Source organism: Seriola aureovittata, chromosome 10, assembly GCF_021018895.1.
Source record: "Seriola aureovittata isolate HTS-2021-v1 ecotype China chromosome 10, ASM2101889v1, whole genome shotgun sequence".
NCBI classification, from domain to species: domain Eukaryota; kingdom Metazoa; phylum Chordata; class Actinopteri; order Carangiformes; family Carangidae; genus Seriola; species Seriola aureovittata.
Window position 1 is genome coordinate 5,296,490 of NC_079373.1, and position 17,378 is coordinate 5,313,867.

The window sequence follows — 17,378 nt, forward strand, 5'->3', positions numbered from 1 at the left end:
GAACTGATATTGGTTCAAGTCAAGAGAAAAGCTAAATAGAAGTAACAAAGAGTTTCAAGGGGGAAAGAAGTCGGAGAAAGGAGACGGACAGAGAAGAGGAGAAAGAGAAAATGAAGTATAAACAAAGAAAACAAATGGGTTTCGAAATGCTTTTTAAGCTTTTTAAGGATGTGCACTTTGGCTTCTCTAAAACCTTGTAGAGGGCTCCTCCAAACTCAAGAAAAATAAGTAAGTAGTTTATTTACATAGCACCTTTTACAGATTAAAAAAAAGTGACAAAATGCTTTACAGTATAAAAAAAAATTCAAGATGAAAATATAGGATAATAAAAATCTAAACAATTCATAAAAAGCAATAAAATAAAATGGAGGAAGTATTCAGACAGATCAACCAAAAGCCTGTCTGAATAAAAATGTTTCATCTGCTTCAAGAAGACATCACTGGGGGGGGGGGGGGGTCTATAGTCTGGGTGCCACGGCTTGAAAAGTGCGGCCACATTGGATTGTATGGCAGGTTTGAAGGACAGCCAGTCATTTTTCAATCGGTCAACAATATATTGTTGTGCTTGACCATGCAAGATTCTTAAAGTGAGTGCCAGTATTTTAAATGGATATGGAATTTGATTGGGAGCCAGTGGAGGGAAGATCTCTTACTTCTAACTCTTATCTCTGGTTAGAAGCTGTGTAGCTGCATTTTGGAAAGTTTGGAGACGATTCAAAGAAGTTTGATTCAGACATGTTAAAAGAGTTTTACGATAATCTAAACACAAAAGAATCAAAAGCTTGAATAATCATCTCCATCTAAACCACAAAAGCTCAGGAGGAGTCAACAAATCACTAGGAATCATCCTCTGGGAACCATGAAACTTCGTGGCCGATTACATCGCCATCCTTCAAGATGTCAGTGCGCCTCAGACAAACTTCTTGTCATTGTCTTGCTATTGCCAGAGTCTGCCCTCCAGACCTTTCTCATATCAGAACAGTGGGAACTCCACCTGACAATTTCTGCAGCTTTTCAAAACAAACAATCTGACAAGAGCTCCCCTGCCACGCAGAGGTTGGCCAGGTATGGAGAGGCGAGAAAAGCAAGATGACACTTCTTACAAATGAAAGTGTACCCCGGGATTCAGGCAGTCACAAAACAACTGTAATGATGTGTACCAACTCTAAAATAAACCCAGCAGTAGATACAACTCTGTGTGTGTGTGTGTGTGTGTGTGTGTGTGTGTGTGTGTGCACGTGAGTGTATTGTTTATGTGTGCATGAAATAGTTTTATTTTTATGTTACGTCTCTACATTTGCATGCTGGTTTCCTTTTGCATGTATCTTTGAGAGTGTGCATGTGTTTTTTGAACTGGCATTATGGTAATTAAGGAAAATATGCAAAACTTTTTCACAATCAGTTGGAACACATGCTACACAATTACTACAATGAGACAGCGGTGAAGTATTCAAAACAGCGCTGGAGCATACTCGAACATATGCGGCACGTCTGCCCTCCCCTCCTTTTTTTAGGCTGCTGAATAACTGTCAAGGCATCCAGAACATGTGGCATGTTTGGTTTCATTCAGGGGTTGAACCGGATCAAGCAAAACGAAAACAGAGCCGTTGAAAAAAAAAAAAAAAAAGGTTTGCATGTGTCCGCTTTTGTTTAAGTCTCATCAAGCCGAGCGCTGACCGACGACTGACTCAGGTCATCTGGCCGGCTTTGTTGTGTCTGTGCGAGAGGTTGTGAACATGGGTGTTGACTCAGAGACAGAGACAATTAGATGCAGACACACAGATGAAGAGATAAGCGCGCAAACTCATCAGCCATTTTATTGCATACACATATTTACAAACAGACTACAAAGCGGTGACTCAGTATGTGAAGCATGCACAGATGCTGGTTCAGTTACAGTTTGAGGAAACAGCAGAACGGCTGAGAGACTTTGAGTTTCATCATTAAGTGTCAGACATTCTGGGTCCAGCAGCTAAGAAACAGCTGCTTTAGGAGATTTTTTTTTTTTGTCTTTCTAGCTGCAACCATCTGAACCAGAGCTGAAACAATTAGATATCGTTCACTGAGTAAGACAAGTAAGACAACAGCAGCAGAGTTTGTATAACTCGGAGCATTTCAAAGTCTGAGTTGCCTGTAAAAAGGAACAGCCGATAGCAGCGGCAGCAGCAGATCCGGCGGCCTGGCGTCACTCCTGTCACCCAAGACCACAAAAACGAAGACAGAGTCAAAGCTAAATTGAGAAACTGGAAAACTGAGTAAAAAAAAAAAAGGTTTACATAAACGTTTTCTGACTGTACAGGGGAGGCTCCGAGCCTCTTCTCTGCTGATTGGCTGACTGTTTTTCTAAGTGATCTAATAAAAATATAGCAGATTTGGATGGTGGGTCCAGGTGGGCGGAGCTCGGGTTATGGCTGAGGGCGGTGACTGCTTTGTTGTGACATCACAAAGTTCCAGAAGTCCTGACGGCTGGTTTTAAGGCTCAGTTTCTGAATACAGGCTGTGTGCATTTCTCTGTGGACTGAGGCTTTGATACTTTCACCGTATTAATATAGAACCTAGACCTGCTTTATAATCAAACAACACATGGACATCTACCTTTATACCATATGGGATCTTTAACACACACTTTTCAGAAAAATAGTCACTATAAAGTTGGAGTTTAGGCAAAAATCTTACGGCTTTGGCAAATAAATCCAAACCTATCTGCATCGTTAGTTTCCACCGAGAGCTACTGTACGTACATCATTTTGTAATTTGGGTGAATTGACCCTTTAAAGTGTGTACTGAGAAGACAGATGGAGAGACACAGATGTAATAAGCCAAGACTTAAACCAATCTGTGAGCAATAAAAGCCCTAAAACTTCCTGCTGCTGTGAGGAAAGCAAGGAGTTCTGTTGCGGTCGGTCAGGATTTGTGGCCATCCCTCCGTCCATTAGTCAAATCTGTGTCTGTTCTCTGCTGCGTAACGCAGTGCAGCGTTTGACTGGCCTGAATTGTGTTTGGCACGACGCCCCGGTGTCGAGGTGAGGGAGGTTGTGTGCGTTTGTGTGTAATTCTCAATCTCTCCTCCTATCTCTGTATTCTCTCTTTCTTTCTATTCCTCTCTCCCCGAGCGCTTGTCTCTCTTGTTATGACAGAAGAGTGTTTTTATTGAGCAGACGGGAGGAGCTGCGGTGCAACCATGGGAGCTGGAGCAAGTTCTGGTGGTTTTAAAAGCGCAGAGAGAAGGAGATGTAGAAACTGACGAAGACACAGATGACATGCACGCTGTGTTGTCATTCAACATGCTCTGTCAGTGGGTTTTGCTTTTAGTGGTCGAGTGAAACTGGGAATCTATCGACCAGCATGACTCACAAACATGACGTCAAGGAGTGAGCTGGCCTGTATGATTTGGAATAAGGGCGGAGAACCTGGAAAATCTGTATCAAAATGTCAACTTTGCTTTTCCAATGTATGAATAATTAACTGCTGCTTTATTAGTGTGACCATTTAAAGTCCTGCAGTTCCTCTTGAGGAAGGAGGAACGTGATTTAGGGATTACCCTGGTACCTTTCTGCTGGACTCTTACAATAAACTCAATAACAGTAGTCGTCCACTTCTGTCAGGTGAAGGAAAACCTGGCCACATGTTTTCATTTCTATACTCAGTCAGTATGATATCTCACGAGTTAAACGTGATACAGTGTTTGCCTAAGGCGGTGGCTGTCGTGTGTTTTCTCACTTAGCTTCGGCTGCTGCTCTGAAGGTAAACACACACTGCTGATAAGACCAACTGTTAAAGACTGGAGGAAGAAGAAGAAGAGGAAGAGGAAAACCCCCCTGATGGAAAGCCTAAATCACCTTTCAAAGTCAGGATGACAGACTAATGAAGAGCAGTGGTACACACCTTTTCCACTAAACATTTTACAGCTACAGAGTCCTGGAGACCTTCATTGAACTGATGACACGTTTCGGGGGTCTCCTACAGAAAATATTGCATTACTTCTTTCTGTGGTCTCAGATATCTCAGCTTTCCACTGCAGGATTTCTCATCACTAAGCCGACAAGGTCAAGAGCTTGACCTCGAGTTTTGTAAACTGCTAATTTCAAGGTCAAGGATGAACCATAAGCTAAAACCTACAGCGTCATGATTATCTGGTAATCTCATGCAAGCTGGGAAAGTCTCTGTATCTTTATCAGGTAACTGGACGCTGGCTGATCTGAGGTCAGCAGTTAAAGACTCAATACAATACAGCAGTCAAGGTGTGGAGAGCTTTCTCTCCTAATGACGTCAAAGTGAGGGCAGAAGGGGGCCTGCAGCGTGAACTGCACAGCTTTATTCAAACAAACACAAATCAGTAGAGATTTGGCAACCCTCGATTAGGAAGCTATACCAGCCGGCCTCAGAGGGGCCCCGCAGCTCGGGTCCACCTCAACTGTTGTCCTGTCAAATAAACTCAGGGACGGCAGAGAGCCAAAGGTTTGGAGGACCCCCGTGATTAAAGGATAATAAACGTGAACTCTGCTGAAACAATACTGGGCCGGTACTGTGAGGGCGAGCGTCTCAGCAGCACTTTGACACTTATTAGTTGAACATAACACAGGAACAAACCTTCACGTGGAAGGTTCAATCAAAACAGAGATACGGAGCACCTGCTGTCACAGGACGACTAAAATAAAACTATTAATAATACTTTGAAAAGAACGGCAGGCAACTGTTGACAAAACACTTGATGATTTAATAGAGCTTTTATTTTATTTTTCCTTTTTTTCCTCCGTTTTTGTTTCAAAATCAACTTAAGAGTACATTACAGCAGAAAACACTGAGACAGAGGTCAGCTCTGTTTCACGTGTAGTCACTGTCAGTCAATATAGATGACATGTATATCATTGAAAAAAGTTTATTATCTTTCAATTTAAACCCTTATTACTCATTCATTTGTTACTGGAAACTTCTCGTTTATGCTGAATTGTTTGTTTATGGATACATTTCACATGTTGCATGTGTAGCTCAGCTGCTGTACTCATTCAGAAGCATTTAGCATTTAGAAATAACTGGACGTGTATCAACTGATCACTCTCTATTTGTCCAATAACTAGTAACAAATCATATGGTTCTTTCCAGGAAATGTCTTAGGAGATTATTTCAAAATAAACATATAATATGTAATACATGCAATATATTTGATGAGATTCCCGCACAATATATATATATATATATATATATGTGTGTGTATATAAAGACTAACATCTTCAACCCAAGTTTTCTATATGCTTTTTCCATTGTTAGTTGCTTCCTCTTTCTTTCTGTTGATCAGTGAGCACTGTCCGTGACAAGCCAAAACTGCTTTTATGCTGTTTTATACTTGAATTGTTTTTCTCCCTCATCTACTTTTTAACAAATTGTATTATGGAGTATACTGTTGTTTAATGTTGGTTTTAATATATGCTTTTTATGGCTATTTACCTCCTATGTTTGCTGATTAGGATGGAAGCATGTTAAATGACATGTTAAAATAAGAAAAAATAGGAAAAATAATTTTCTGTCTCTGGGACTGATTTTCAGTATGAATACTAACTTACATTAGTTGATCTGTATATATTTTGATTTGAAGTATTTTTCGTTGTCTGTTTGATGGCAGTTTATTTTAACTTTGTCCTGGTATGACCATCAGCTTCAGCAGTGGAAAATCTAGATGTAAACTTAAAGCCCCAGAGTGCTTAACTGTCAATTTTTCATTTACAGTAACACAACCTGTTTTCTGGCACATGTTACATCCTGCTGTGTATGTGTGCGTGTGTGTGTGTCTGTGTGTGTGTGTGTGTGTGTGTGTGTGTGTAGGGCCTGAGGGTTAACTGTCAGAAACAGATAACAGAACCATTAGCGCGGGCCGATTGGTCTGTGATCTCCATTGAGGGTGAAGGGAAGCTATTGCACTGGTTTACTGAAACACTGCTCTTTTTTTCCTCACTCTGTTCCTCTCCTTGTTTAGCCTTCAGCGATGGGCCCGCCTGCTAAGTTGCCACGACCTATCGCGGTTCAGTAAGGAGCAGACGAGAACCGACAGCTACTGTGACACAGTCCGACTGATTGAGACTCATTATCTCCCCCAAAATGTCTCCCTCTCTCTTTTCTTTCCCTCTCTGTGCTCCCTTGCTTGTTCTATGGATATGATGTGAAAAAAATAAAACACACACAGACAGAATATTAAGTGGTTTGGCAGTTGATATCTGAATAAATGAGCATAATGAATACATAATGTAGCTGGTCAGGGGTTAGTGGTTCAGTAATGGTCTTTCTGAGTGGAAGAGAGAGGGGATAGGGAGGGTGGTTATGATGCTGGAGCTGACGTCCGTCTGATCAGCACAGCTCTGATTGAGGAATGATGATGAAATAAAATGAAAAAAAAGAGGCATCCAGAGAAAAGACAAAACATAAACAAACCAAGCCTGCTCAGAAAAACATGTACAATAACCTAAAGAAAGCTCTTTGCCAAACTAAATGTGTTGCCCTTGTTAGTTGCACTTAGCTGTCAGAAAACATCCAGCTCTGTTTGACTCCTGCACTCTAACCCAGCCTGTCAGCTTGTTCTGGTCATTCAGCACTTTCCCCTGACCTTTTATTTTAATGGATGTGCATGCTAACGTAACCTAGCTCCATAATTACAGCTGCTTGCACTGTAATGTCGGGGGGGGGGCTATCCAGCACAAAGCACTTAGACAAGGGAATTTTCAACTTGCAAAGACTGGTTGCTTGCAGACGCTAAAGGTCTGACAATGTTAGTTTGGTGCTACTGAGCTTAAGAAGAAAGGCTGTGTGTGTTGTGAGGTGTTTTTCCTCTACATGGTGTGTGGAGTTTACAGCCAAGCGCTGATATTTAACCCTTAATAACTAAGCTACATAATTCCTGCAATACACTGAACATTGTAGACTGATTGTATATGACAGAAGGAAATATAAGGATGTTGGATATGAGGCTAGATATCGAATGTACTTTGACAGTAAAAGCAAAAAGACAGCCTTCATTCTCATAAGCACTCGGTAGCTTTTCTGCAGATAGCACACCAAGGCTAGGAAATGTTTTTAAGAAGCCAAGCAAGTCAGTTTGTTTAAATACCACATCAGAGTGTGCTTCAGGTACTTGGGAAGTACAACAGTAATGTAATATAAAACCTTTTGAGGCTACATTTCCAGAAATAACATTTGAATGAAATGATGTCTGGTCGTCAGAAGGGGATGAAGGGAAGAAGCCTGGATACTTCAGCGCACATGAGGTAACGTGTAGACAAATATCAACGAGCATATTTAATCTTCGAATAACCTGTTTCAATCTAATTTTAGCTGAGTTGGCAGTGAATCTAGTTTTCTTCTTACTGTATTTCCAAAACTTTAAAGGCCACGTCTTTAGCCTTTATTAGAAATGTGTTAAGCTCAGTGAGCAAAGCAAGGACAAGAAAATGCTTATAGAAGCAACAACACACATCGATAACAATAACCAGGATGTGTGAAAAACAACTTGGAAAACAGGCAGCATTACGAAAGCAGCTCCTCTCTTACAGTGGTAAACCCTATTGTACTACATTCAGAGCTTTCTACTGAAGAGGAAGTCATTCGTTTTCACCAGTATGACGTATGAAGAAAAACTACAAAAGTCCTCTGTTTGAAAGGAAAGTTAGGAGCACCCATTCTTTACTCCATCAGCTACATCAGTCAACAACATAAAGGCATTTTTGAGGAATGTGTAGCAGCCATAATAACGTGACGCCAATGTATAAACTGATGTCATCTCATACCAAGACACAGCGTAGCAGATCACGTATGAATGTTAACATCGTCGTAGTGGAAGTAAAACACAGAATGCAATGATGTGTTATCAGCAGCAGCAGCACAATAATCATTGTCTGAAATGAACGGAAAGAAAAAGGAAAGGAAAGGAAAGGAAAGGAGAGAAGAGGAAAGGAGAGGTAAGGAGGCACAGTAATACCACTCTACCTGCTCTAATTTAAAGATGTGTTGGTTGAAGTAGTGCTGGAGTCGTTCGTTGGCGAAGTTGATGCAGAACTGTTCAAAGCTGTTGTTCTCATAATCCTCAAAGCCAAAGATGTCCAGGACTCCTATGGACAGGATCTGGTGGAGAAACACAGACAGCTCATTTTCTCATATATATTTTAAATATTTATTGGATCTGAAAAACGTGGAGAAAAAAAGATGCATCATTGTATACATCAGTAAATATTTATGATTCTTCGTCATCTTTATTTTTCATTGTGTTTCTTTTTATATCCCGTCCTTTACAGCTTCAGAGACCCAGTTGCCCTCTGGGTGTCAGTAAGATTCATGTCATCATATATCATTAATATGCACCATCTGACTGAGGCAAAAAAAAAAAAAGGCCTTTAATTATGAAATGGACTGTAAAATCTGGATCCAATTTAATTTAAATTTATTCCACCAGTGTTTTATTTCTTTCTAAAGGGTAATTTTTCATTGTGGCATAAAAACATACAGTACATGAACACACGGTGCATGTGTAGGCTGTTATCTGCACATAAAAACAATGACCTTGACAGAAAGTGCAACCTCATCGACCCCCCGACAAACACACACAGATGACGTCAGTGCCAACACACACACACACACAAACACACTGCACTGGGACAGGAGAGGACCACAGGGGGTAAACTGAGCTGAGGGGAACTTGATGCCATCTGCCCAAATGTTCCTGGCACACACACACACACACCACACACACACACACACACACACACACACACACACACACACACAAACACACACACACACACAACACACACACACACACACACACACACACACAACACACACACACACACACACACACACACACACACACACACAAACGATCTGTTTTCTAATCCTTTAGATGCCCCCACTGGGTATGACTTGCCAGCTGCCACTCCAACACACACAAACACACACATTAATACACACACACACACACGCACACACACACACAGTGGTATTTCATATCACACCACTTCCTGCCTTTGGAGTGAAAGAAGCCAGAAAACAGCGAATTGACTCCTGACGGACAGACAGACACTCGGACAGATGGAGCATGATTGAGACAAATGAAATTGAGGAAAGACAGAAAGAACAAAGGAAAGGCATGAATAAGACAAAGGCAGGATGAATGCAGAATGACTGCATTTTAATTAGGAGATAAATATTTCTCAGTAAAACAGGCCTTTTTTCACAGCAGACATTTTGAGTTGTTATAATAGCAAAAGCACAGGTGTTACTAACATCACTAATGATGTCTCTGTGCCACTGAAGTGTAATCAGTCAGTCTGCTTACATAGTGGCAGGGCTAGTAAAGCTGTATGGTCTGCAGCCCTTGTCAATATTATTAATTACAGCTCTCAATTCAGAATTCATCATATCCATATCCAGGCATATAATGCATTTTTTGAGGAAATCATTGAAATCACAGTTTTTGAATGGGTTAAGTAATTTTAAGAAAGTAGTGAGGTGCAGGAAAAAGTTGTAGTATAGAGTAGTTGCCTGAATATTTAGAAAAACTGTGTTTTACTTCCTGACTAGACCTCAACATACCCTTGTTGTATATATGTGTTGTTTTTTTATGACTTTAGTTTAATTTTGGATATACAGCATGTATGTTGTTACCTTTTTTGATTGTTTTAATGTTTCACTAATGAGATAGAAACCCCTCAACACTTTATATATGAGTGTTAAAACTGCCGTTAAACTAGAATAGAAATAGAATAGAATAGAATTTAATTGTAGAAAACTGTCAATGGCTCATCTGTTCATTAAAACACAGCAAATGACACAACAAAACAACAATACTTTACTATACTACTGTTGAGCATTGCACATTACACTGTATGTTACCATGACAGTAACAATGATGTTGTTTACATACACGTTTTGTTTTGTTTCATAGATACTTTTTAAGTGTGTATTTGTTTCTATGTTGTCTGTGTACAGTGTTTATGTTGAGTTGAACTGTTACCTCCGGTGAACAGCAGTACTGTGGATGGGTTTCTGTCTTTAAGTGTGTTTTCATTCCTACCTTAGAACTGTCCTCCAGATCCTTGTTGTTTAGGAGGGCGTGGTTGGTCCTGAACACAATCCAATCAAACAGCGCGCTATACAGGGACTTGGCCATGGAGTCCCTCACCGTGCCCGCCTAAACACAAGAACACACACACAGAGGATGTCACTTTATTCATAATCATGTACATATGGATTTCTTAATCAGCAGCAGGAGCCAATATTGTTTAAAATCTACTCTGAATGTGTTTTATCACTCATAGCCTCAATGAAGTGACTCCCGTCTGCTGCTCAGCCATTTTTTATTTCTCAGTGGCGACCCACAAGTGTTGAAAGGCGAAAGCGGGAACACTTATGCAACCAATAAAACATTTCAGTACTACTCTTCTTCATCTGCAGCACAAAGTGACCCTGTACTGTGGCTACTGTTACTGGTTACCACTTTAATAACAGTTATAGGTAGCATATGATAGAAACCTGCCGACTTCACCACATCAAATCCAAACACCTGCCAACTGCAGTAGATTAGTCCAGGGCAAGAAGACAAACACAACATTAATGTTCCCTCTTGCTTCTCTGGAACTGGATCAGTGTCGTATTAAACGTGTGAAGTGGGCAGACGAGAGGTCTAATGAACTACTGCACACACAGGCAGGAGCTGAGTCATCTGTCGGGACCGACTGAGAGGAGGAGAAAGATCTAGAAACCATGAGGAAAAGTGGAGATGGATGGGTGAGAAATGTTGTGGTAAACTATGTTCAATATCACCAGAGAGATGATCAATAATTTGGATCCATAAGGATTTAAATGATTGTGAATTGAATATATTTGGGTTTTGGACTGTTGGTAAGAAAGAACAAGCATTTGAATGCTCTGGGAAACTGAGGTAGCCTGTATGCTTCTTTTTTTCCGATATTGTATTGACTAATTTGATTCACACTGGTGCGTGTGAAATCTTTAAAGACTAGATAGATAGATAGATAGATAGATAGATAGATAGATAGATACTTTATTTATCCCCTTGGGGAAATTCATCTAAATAATTGTACTCAGACATTTTGGGAATTAGCTTATTTGCTTTTATTAGATGTGAAGACTCTCATATCTGTATGCCAAATAACAAGCTAAAGCTAGGAGAGGACGAGTAGCCTCGCTTAGCACAAAGACTGGAAGTAGGTGGAGACAGCTAGCTTTTGTTAGCTCGCCTTAAACTGATAACATCAAATTTTACTTAATAAAATATTATATCTTGTTAGTGTACTGCATACACAAACAGAAATTGATGGCTTACTCATTCCCCCTGTTTCCAGCCTTAATGCTAAATTGAGTTAATGGCCAGCTGGCTCTAGATTCATTTTTAGCATAACGACAACTATCCTAACCCTCTAACCAAATAACAATCTAATGATCTAAGATCCATAAATCCACATTATACTTATCATTTTTATGGCTGTCTCAAATGCTAACATGCAAACAACACAATTGTTGCAGCAGGCTGTTGAAATGAGCCAACAGTCAGCTAGCATAAATCTCTCAAGGAAGATTCATTAGCACACCAATACCTATTAGCTCAAGTAAGCTGGCATCAATGCTAAGAGTCTGCTAGTGACTGTGCTACTGTAATTTAAAGATGGGAAGTGCCAAAGGGATATAACAGCAACCACTTTATATTTAGAGCCTGTGTTAAAGCTCCCACACTGCTCACAACTCTGAGTTACTGTTCCTGGTTTGGTAGTCGTGCTGTGTGCGGTGCTGTAATACTTGGTGTTTTCAGAACCAGAGCCTTAAGTGCCTCCAGACCTGCAGATCACTATTTGGACAACTTTTTTATGGATCACTTTTTGATCCATAAAAAACAACACTGCCAAGACGAGCCATTACGTCTCAACAAGCCAAAGAGCAACTATGCTCTCCTTAGACATGATGAAAGGCATGCTAAGCTAACATAAGAAGACTTAAATGGAGACTTGGACACAGGAGCACGTTCTTTGGCAGCTGGAAGTGTTATGATTGAATTGGGGAGTGGAACAAGACAAAAGAAATCTGCTTCAACTGGGTCAAACATTTTCACGCCAAGAACCCTAAACCAGTTGTCCATTACAACAGCGACCCCCATTTTAAATGACATATGTTCCGTGTAATCCAATCAGAGTAGATTTAATTTAGCAGAGAAAGAAAATGAATAGAGAAGGGTGAAACTGGACACGATGTGTGTCAACCTCTGGAGAGAGAAACAACAGAAAACCACACTGCTCTTTAGAAAAACTAAGCAGCCAGTAAACCCTTAACAAGGACCTTTGGATTTCACTCTTTTACCAAACACTTGACTGGTTAACCAGTTAACCACAGGTTAATGAAGAGCACGGATTTCTTTATATCAAATACAAGAGAGTAGTAACAATAACAGATTGTTTGGTTTTAGTCATGCCAAGCCTGATGTCAGGAAAGAGTGTAACACTGGTTTCACATCACATCACATTTCCCCCCTTCATAGAGTGCAAGGAGCCACTGAAAGGTTTAATGAATATGAAAATGATGTGAACCATATGCTGTGGTCTTCACAGTCACCTTGAACACCTATGGGAGATTTTTGATTGACGCTCTCCGCCACCATCATCAAGACACCAAATGAGGGAATATCATTTAGAAAAATAGTGTTCATCCCTCCAGTAGAGTCCAGAGACTTGTAGAGTCAATGCCAAGAGGTACTGAAGCTGTTCTGGTGGCACATGGTGGCCCAACACCTTACTAAGACACTTTATGTTGGTTTTTCCTTTAATTTGGAACCTGTCTGTGAGTTGTTGCTATGTCAACAGCCATTTCCACCAGTAACAGAAATCAATAAGATCTTAGTAGGCAAGATTAGGAATGGGGGTGTCATCTTTCTATATAGACAGCTCAACAAGTGTGAATGACAATGACATAATGAAGATGCAGCTCAGGTAATTTTTCTGAGTAATTCAGTGTAAGTGTGCGGTTTATGAGTGAAGTGATTGGCTGTCTCTTATAAAGGGGCCCAATACATTTGACATTTTTTCCTACACTGTAACTAAGACATGTTCTATGTTTGTGGTTTGCCTGGTTAAATAAAGATTAAAGTCGACATATCATATATACACTGTTTTACTACCTTTGCTCAGATGGAAGCAACATAAAGGAGAAGAGTTAACACAGGAAGTTGGTCTGAAGATTCCCGAAACAGTAAATAAAAGCAGGCGCACAGACTCACTCCACAAGAGCACACCGACTGAAAAAAAACCAAAATGTCTCAAATCGGTTACATAACAATAAATAAAAAAAAATATTCCTCCTCCTTCAGAGGCCTTTATAGGACACTGTGAACCTGATCGAGCCCCACTGCGGATGCACTCTCTTTGAAGGGCTGTTTGAATAACTGCCTGCTGAGGCCACATGCAGCCAACGGCCGTGATGAAGCAAAACTGTGCATTTTAAAAGCTGCCTCTTCGCTCTTGCATTATTGATTGTTTATGGTATTTTTAGCAGGCAGGCCTGTGACGTCCCTCTTCCCACAAAGTTATATAAGCTTTTTACGAATAACACAACGTTTCAAAAAGCATCACGGTTTAAAGGGCTTCAGCGGAAACTCGGGGGATTGGCAGATTTTATGCGAACATTTGACATGGTCGCTGAGCATTCATTGTCTCTGTGTTTGCCATGTAATTCAATTATTCACCACAATGGGACCAGTTAGGAATTGGGAGGGGACATGGCTGGAAGCGAATGGGTTGAAAATGTTTTTCTACGGGGGCCACCCAAGAAACTGACAAAATAATTAGCAGGACTTAATCAGAGACTTTTGTAAACTGTAATAGTCCAGGCTGTTAAACCAGCCCTCAGCTTGTGATTATGTTTGTGATTACAAGGGTCTGCTGAGGGGAAGTTGTTCTCTCTTCTTTCCATCTCTGTCTCTCTTTCTTTCTCCTGAAAACCACAGGAGGTGTGAAACACCAGCATGAGCTCACACTGCACGTGGCCCGCTAGCTTCCTCGCTGCAGGATGTTTTGTGTGTGTGTTTCACCACAATATGCCAATCCGCATGTGTTTTTAATTAGTATTTATATAGTTGCTGGTTTCGTCTATCTGTGTGTGTGTACGTGTGTGTGTGTCTATATATGTTAACTGGTACATTTTACAATGCCCCAGCAGTGGGACAGCACCGCTACATCCTCCCTGCGAGGCTTCAACCACTTTGAAACAGTTTTATAATATGAAGCTTCACCTTTTATATGAATATGAATGAGTGTGTGACTCCCCCCCCTCCCTCACTTCACCTTGCCCATGTGTGTCTTTCACACAGGAAGAAGGAAGTGGTGGCCTCGATATAAGTCCCTTCATCACTTCTTTCAGATTTTGTGAGGAAACAAAGAGTGGTTATTATTTCTTTCTTTATTCACTCTAAATCACACAGGCTGAATACAATCTACAGTCAAGGTTTTTTTTCCCTTACTTGTGAATGTACTATTTTCTTCTTTCTCTGGCACTGGGACATGGATTATTTAACACAAAAGAAGTTCACCTTCCCAAATATACATTCTGCACCAAGACGACTGCTTAAAAATCTCCTTTTCAATTCATTTCTGTGATGAATGTGTGATTTGAGGCCTGTTTTGCTTTTTAATCAGAAAGAGAGAAATAATTTTCAATCTGAGTGTGAACCCTGGTGTATGACTTATTGAGCTTGTGAGAGGCAGAACATAAGGACAAAATTATTGGAGGTGTGAAAAGAATGAAAGGCCAGATTCAAAACTAAAATATTATTAAAACTAAAATCAACATTGTAACTTAACCACAAAAAACCCTTCTTTAGTTTCCCTGGGTAGCACTCGCAGACAGTAGCAAGCTCAGCTCCAGATTCTGGCCTCCTCGCCAAGCAAAGTTTCCCTTCATGAACGAGGAATCACTTTTACTTTTATTCTCACTATTATGCTGGAACCAAACCCGAGCTACTCATAAATTTATCCCACTTGACTCAACCAGGGTCCATCCACTGAATCCAGGGGGGCTGTCTACTTTGCAGCACACTGAAAATCAGCAGGTCAGACGCCTCATCCAAATCTCCCCATCTAGACTGTGGGTGGGTGGACGAGGTTTTTTCTGCCTTTCTCATCCAAGTAGGAAGAAATCATTTCTGAGAAGAACCTAGCAACATTTGCCAGGTTCTTTTTTCCACATTTCCTTTGTATAAAAACAGGCGTGTTATGGATTCCACAGGTGGCCTCAGCTCGCTCCCATGGCCCTCGGTCAGATCAGGGCAGGGCTTCGCTTTCGCTATTCTTGTGGTGTACATGTGTGTGTGTCTGCTCTCACATTTTTCGAAAGTGAGGACATGTTGGCCGATCTTCACTTCACTTCTTCAAAAGGTTGTTTGAGGGCTGAGACTTGGTTTTAGGGTTTAAGGTTAGAATTGGGTTGAGTTGTAGTTAGGATACAGTTTGGGGTTAGACTTACAGTTGATTGTTCAGTTCAGGGCTAATGGCTTTAAGGTATTAAAAACACATGTACATTCCATGTAATGAAATACAATTTTATACATTTTGCAGGATCTTGTTGGTAGTTCAACTACTTTCAAATGTGCATTGTGATTCAAGTAGTTCAATTACTTTTTTTTTTTTTTTTATCATTTCTGTGTAGTTAACTACTGAAGCTACAAATGACTTTAGGCCATAAAAGAGAAGGAATGATATATCATTTTTATTTTAGCATTGCTCCTCTACTGCAACTGAACCCCCTTTGACCAGCCCCAGCCACTGTGAAGACATACCAGGCAATGCATGTGTCCGGCAGTCAACACCACGCACTTTGGGTCGTGCATGTGCAAAAACTAAAGGGCGTTGCTCAAACAGCGACAACCTGCAACACCATGGATAAACCTCCTTAATCTCGGTCTGAGGAAGAGTCATCATGGCCATGATTAAGTGGTTATTGTTTACAGCACTATCCCATAAATAGTGGGTTATTTTATTTTTTGGTTTATGTGTGACCTGTGAACAAGTTGGTGCAATAAACTGGCATGTGACTTTTTTTGTATTATATTTTGTTATAATTTCACATCACATGTACTTTGTCGAATGGATCTTTTTAGTAGTAGTAGTTTGAACAACCCTTTGTGAGCAGCTTTAGTTGACCGAACTAGATTTCTCCCTCTGGTAGCTTTGCTGTAGTTCAACTTCTTCCATTGTGAAGTAATTAGTAGCGTGCAAAGCTAAGATTCAAAGTAGCCTCGCCAACACTGCATACCATCTGTGTATCATCTTCCTCACTACCTTTGTTAGTGTATTGCTACGTTTGTTGCTGCATTGTCACCACCAACTGTCAATTAGCAGAAAAGCAGAAAAGTGATGACTTCCTGCATGATAGAAACACTAACTGAGCCCACTCATTAAAGCATTGCTTCATAGCTCTGCTCGTGGTCAAACACTCTACAGGGTATTTTAATGAAGGCACAGACATACTGCAGTGTGGTAACAGGTCATTTCCCTCTCTTTGAAGATACTGTTGCAGGTTTCTTCTAATGCTATTCTATGTTCATCTTTCAGGACGGGGGAGAATTTCCATGGCATGACACCAGAAGCTGCAGGACAGGGTTTGTCGTAGCTGCGGCCCCCCGCCCAGGATTAGGTTTCTGATCACACTGTCTGAGCCTCTGTTGCCGAGCCAGTTTAGAAAAAGTGAATTTATGTGTTTGATATGTGTGTGACTGAAGGAGAAAGAGAGCGAAAGAGGCAGAGACAAACAGACAGACCCAGGATCTGGTTTCTGGCCTCTGTACTGTATATTCCAGTGGAGGTTGCACATTCCTGAGACAAGACCACATGACTGCAGGGATGGGGGTGTGGGAGAGCGGGAGCAACCATTGTTGGGCTAAACTAACCCAAAGATCAGATGGAGGGGGGTGGAGCCAAGAGGAGTAATACACTATCTATGTGTAGCATTTCCTTCCTCAGACAAAAGACCCTGCAGCCATAAGCGGAGAGAGCTGGACCGAATTCAATCCTGCACAGAGCCATCAAAGGCTGCAGGGACGGAGAGATAAACGAAAGCCGCTGAATATTAATGATACTACACACTATGATACACATCACTGGAGTCTATCTAGGTCAGTGGAGGCATCCTGAAGCTAGATTTCACAGACTGTAAGTCCAGAGGGCCGCATGGACAGGATTATGTCTCACTGTTGCTTGGCTCGACAGGAAACAGGAAGTTGCAGAGGAAGAGACCCCTATCAAAAGAGCCTCAGACAGAAGAGGTGGGGGCCGGGGGAGTGCCACAACGAACTCCCAAGACAAGCTCCAAAGCATGTACACACACAAACACAGAATCTC

The 17,378-nt window shown here is 41.0% G+C and overlaps 1 protein-coding gene across 1 annotated transcript in view; it reads right to left on the reverse strand.

Annotated features, from left to right (window-relative positions):
• Positions 1-17,378, reverse strand: part of LOC130176888 (unconventional myosin-IXAb-like) — a 171,512-nt gene that overhangs the window by 41,577 nt on the left and 112,557 nt on the right. Inside the window, exons 12-13 of the mRNA XM_056388292.1 lie at positions 10,055-10,171; positions 7,972-8,106 (exon numbers count right to left, since the gene is read on the reverse strand). Of these exons, the coding sequence (XP_056244267.1) occupies positions 7,972-8,106; positions 10,055-10,171 (252 nt within the window). The remainder of the gene's footprint in view (positions 1-7,971; positions 8,107-10,054; positions 10,172-17,378) is intronic.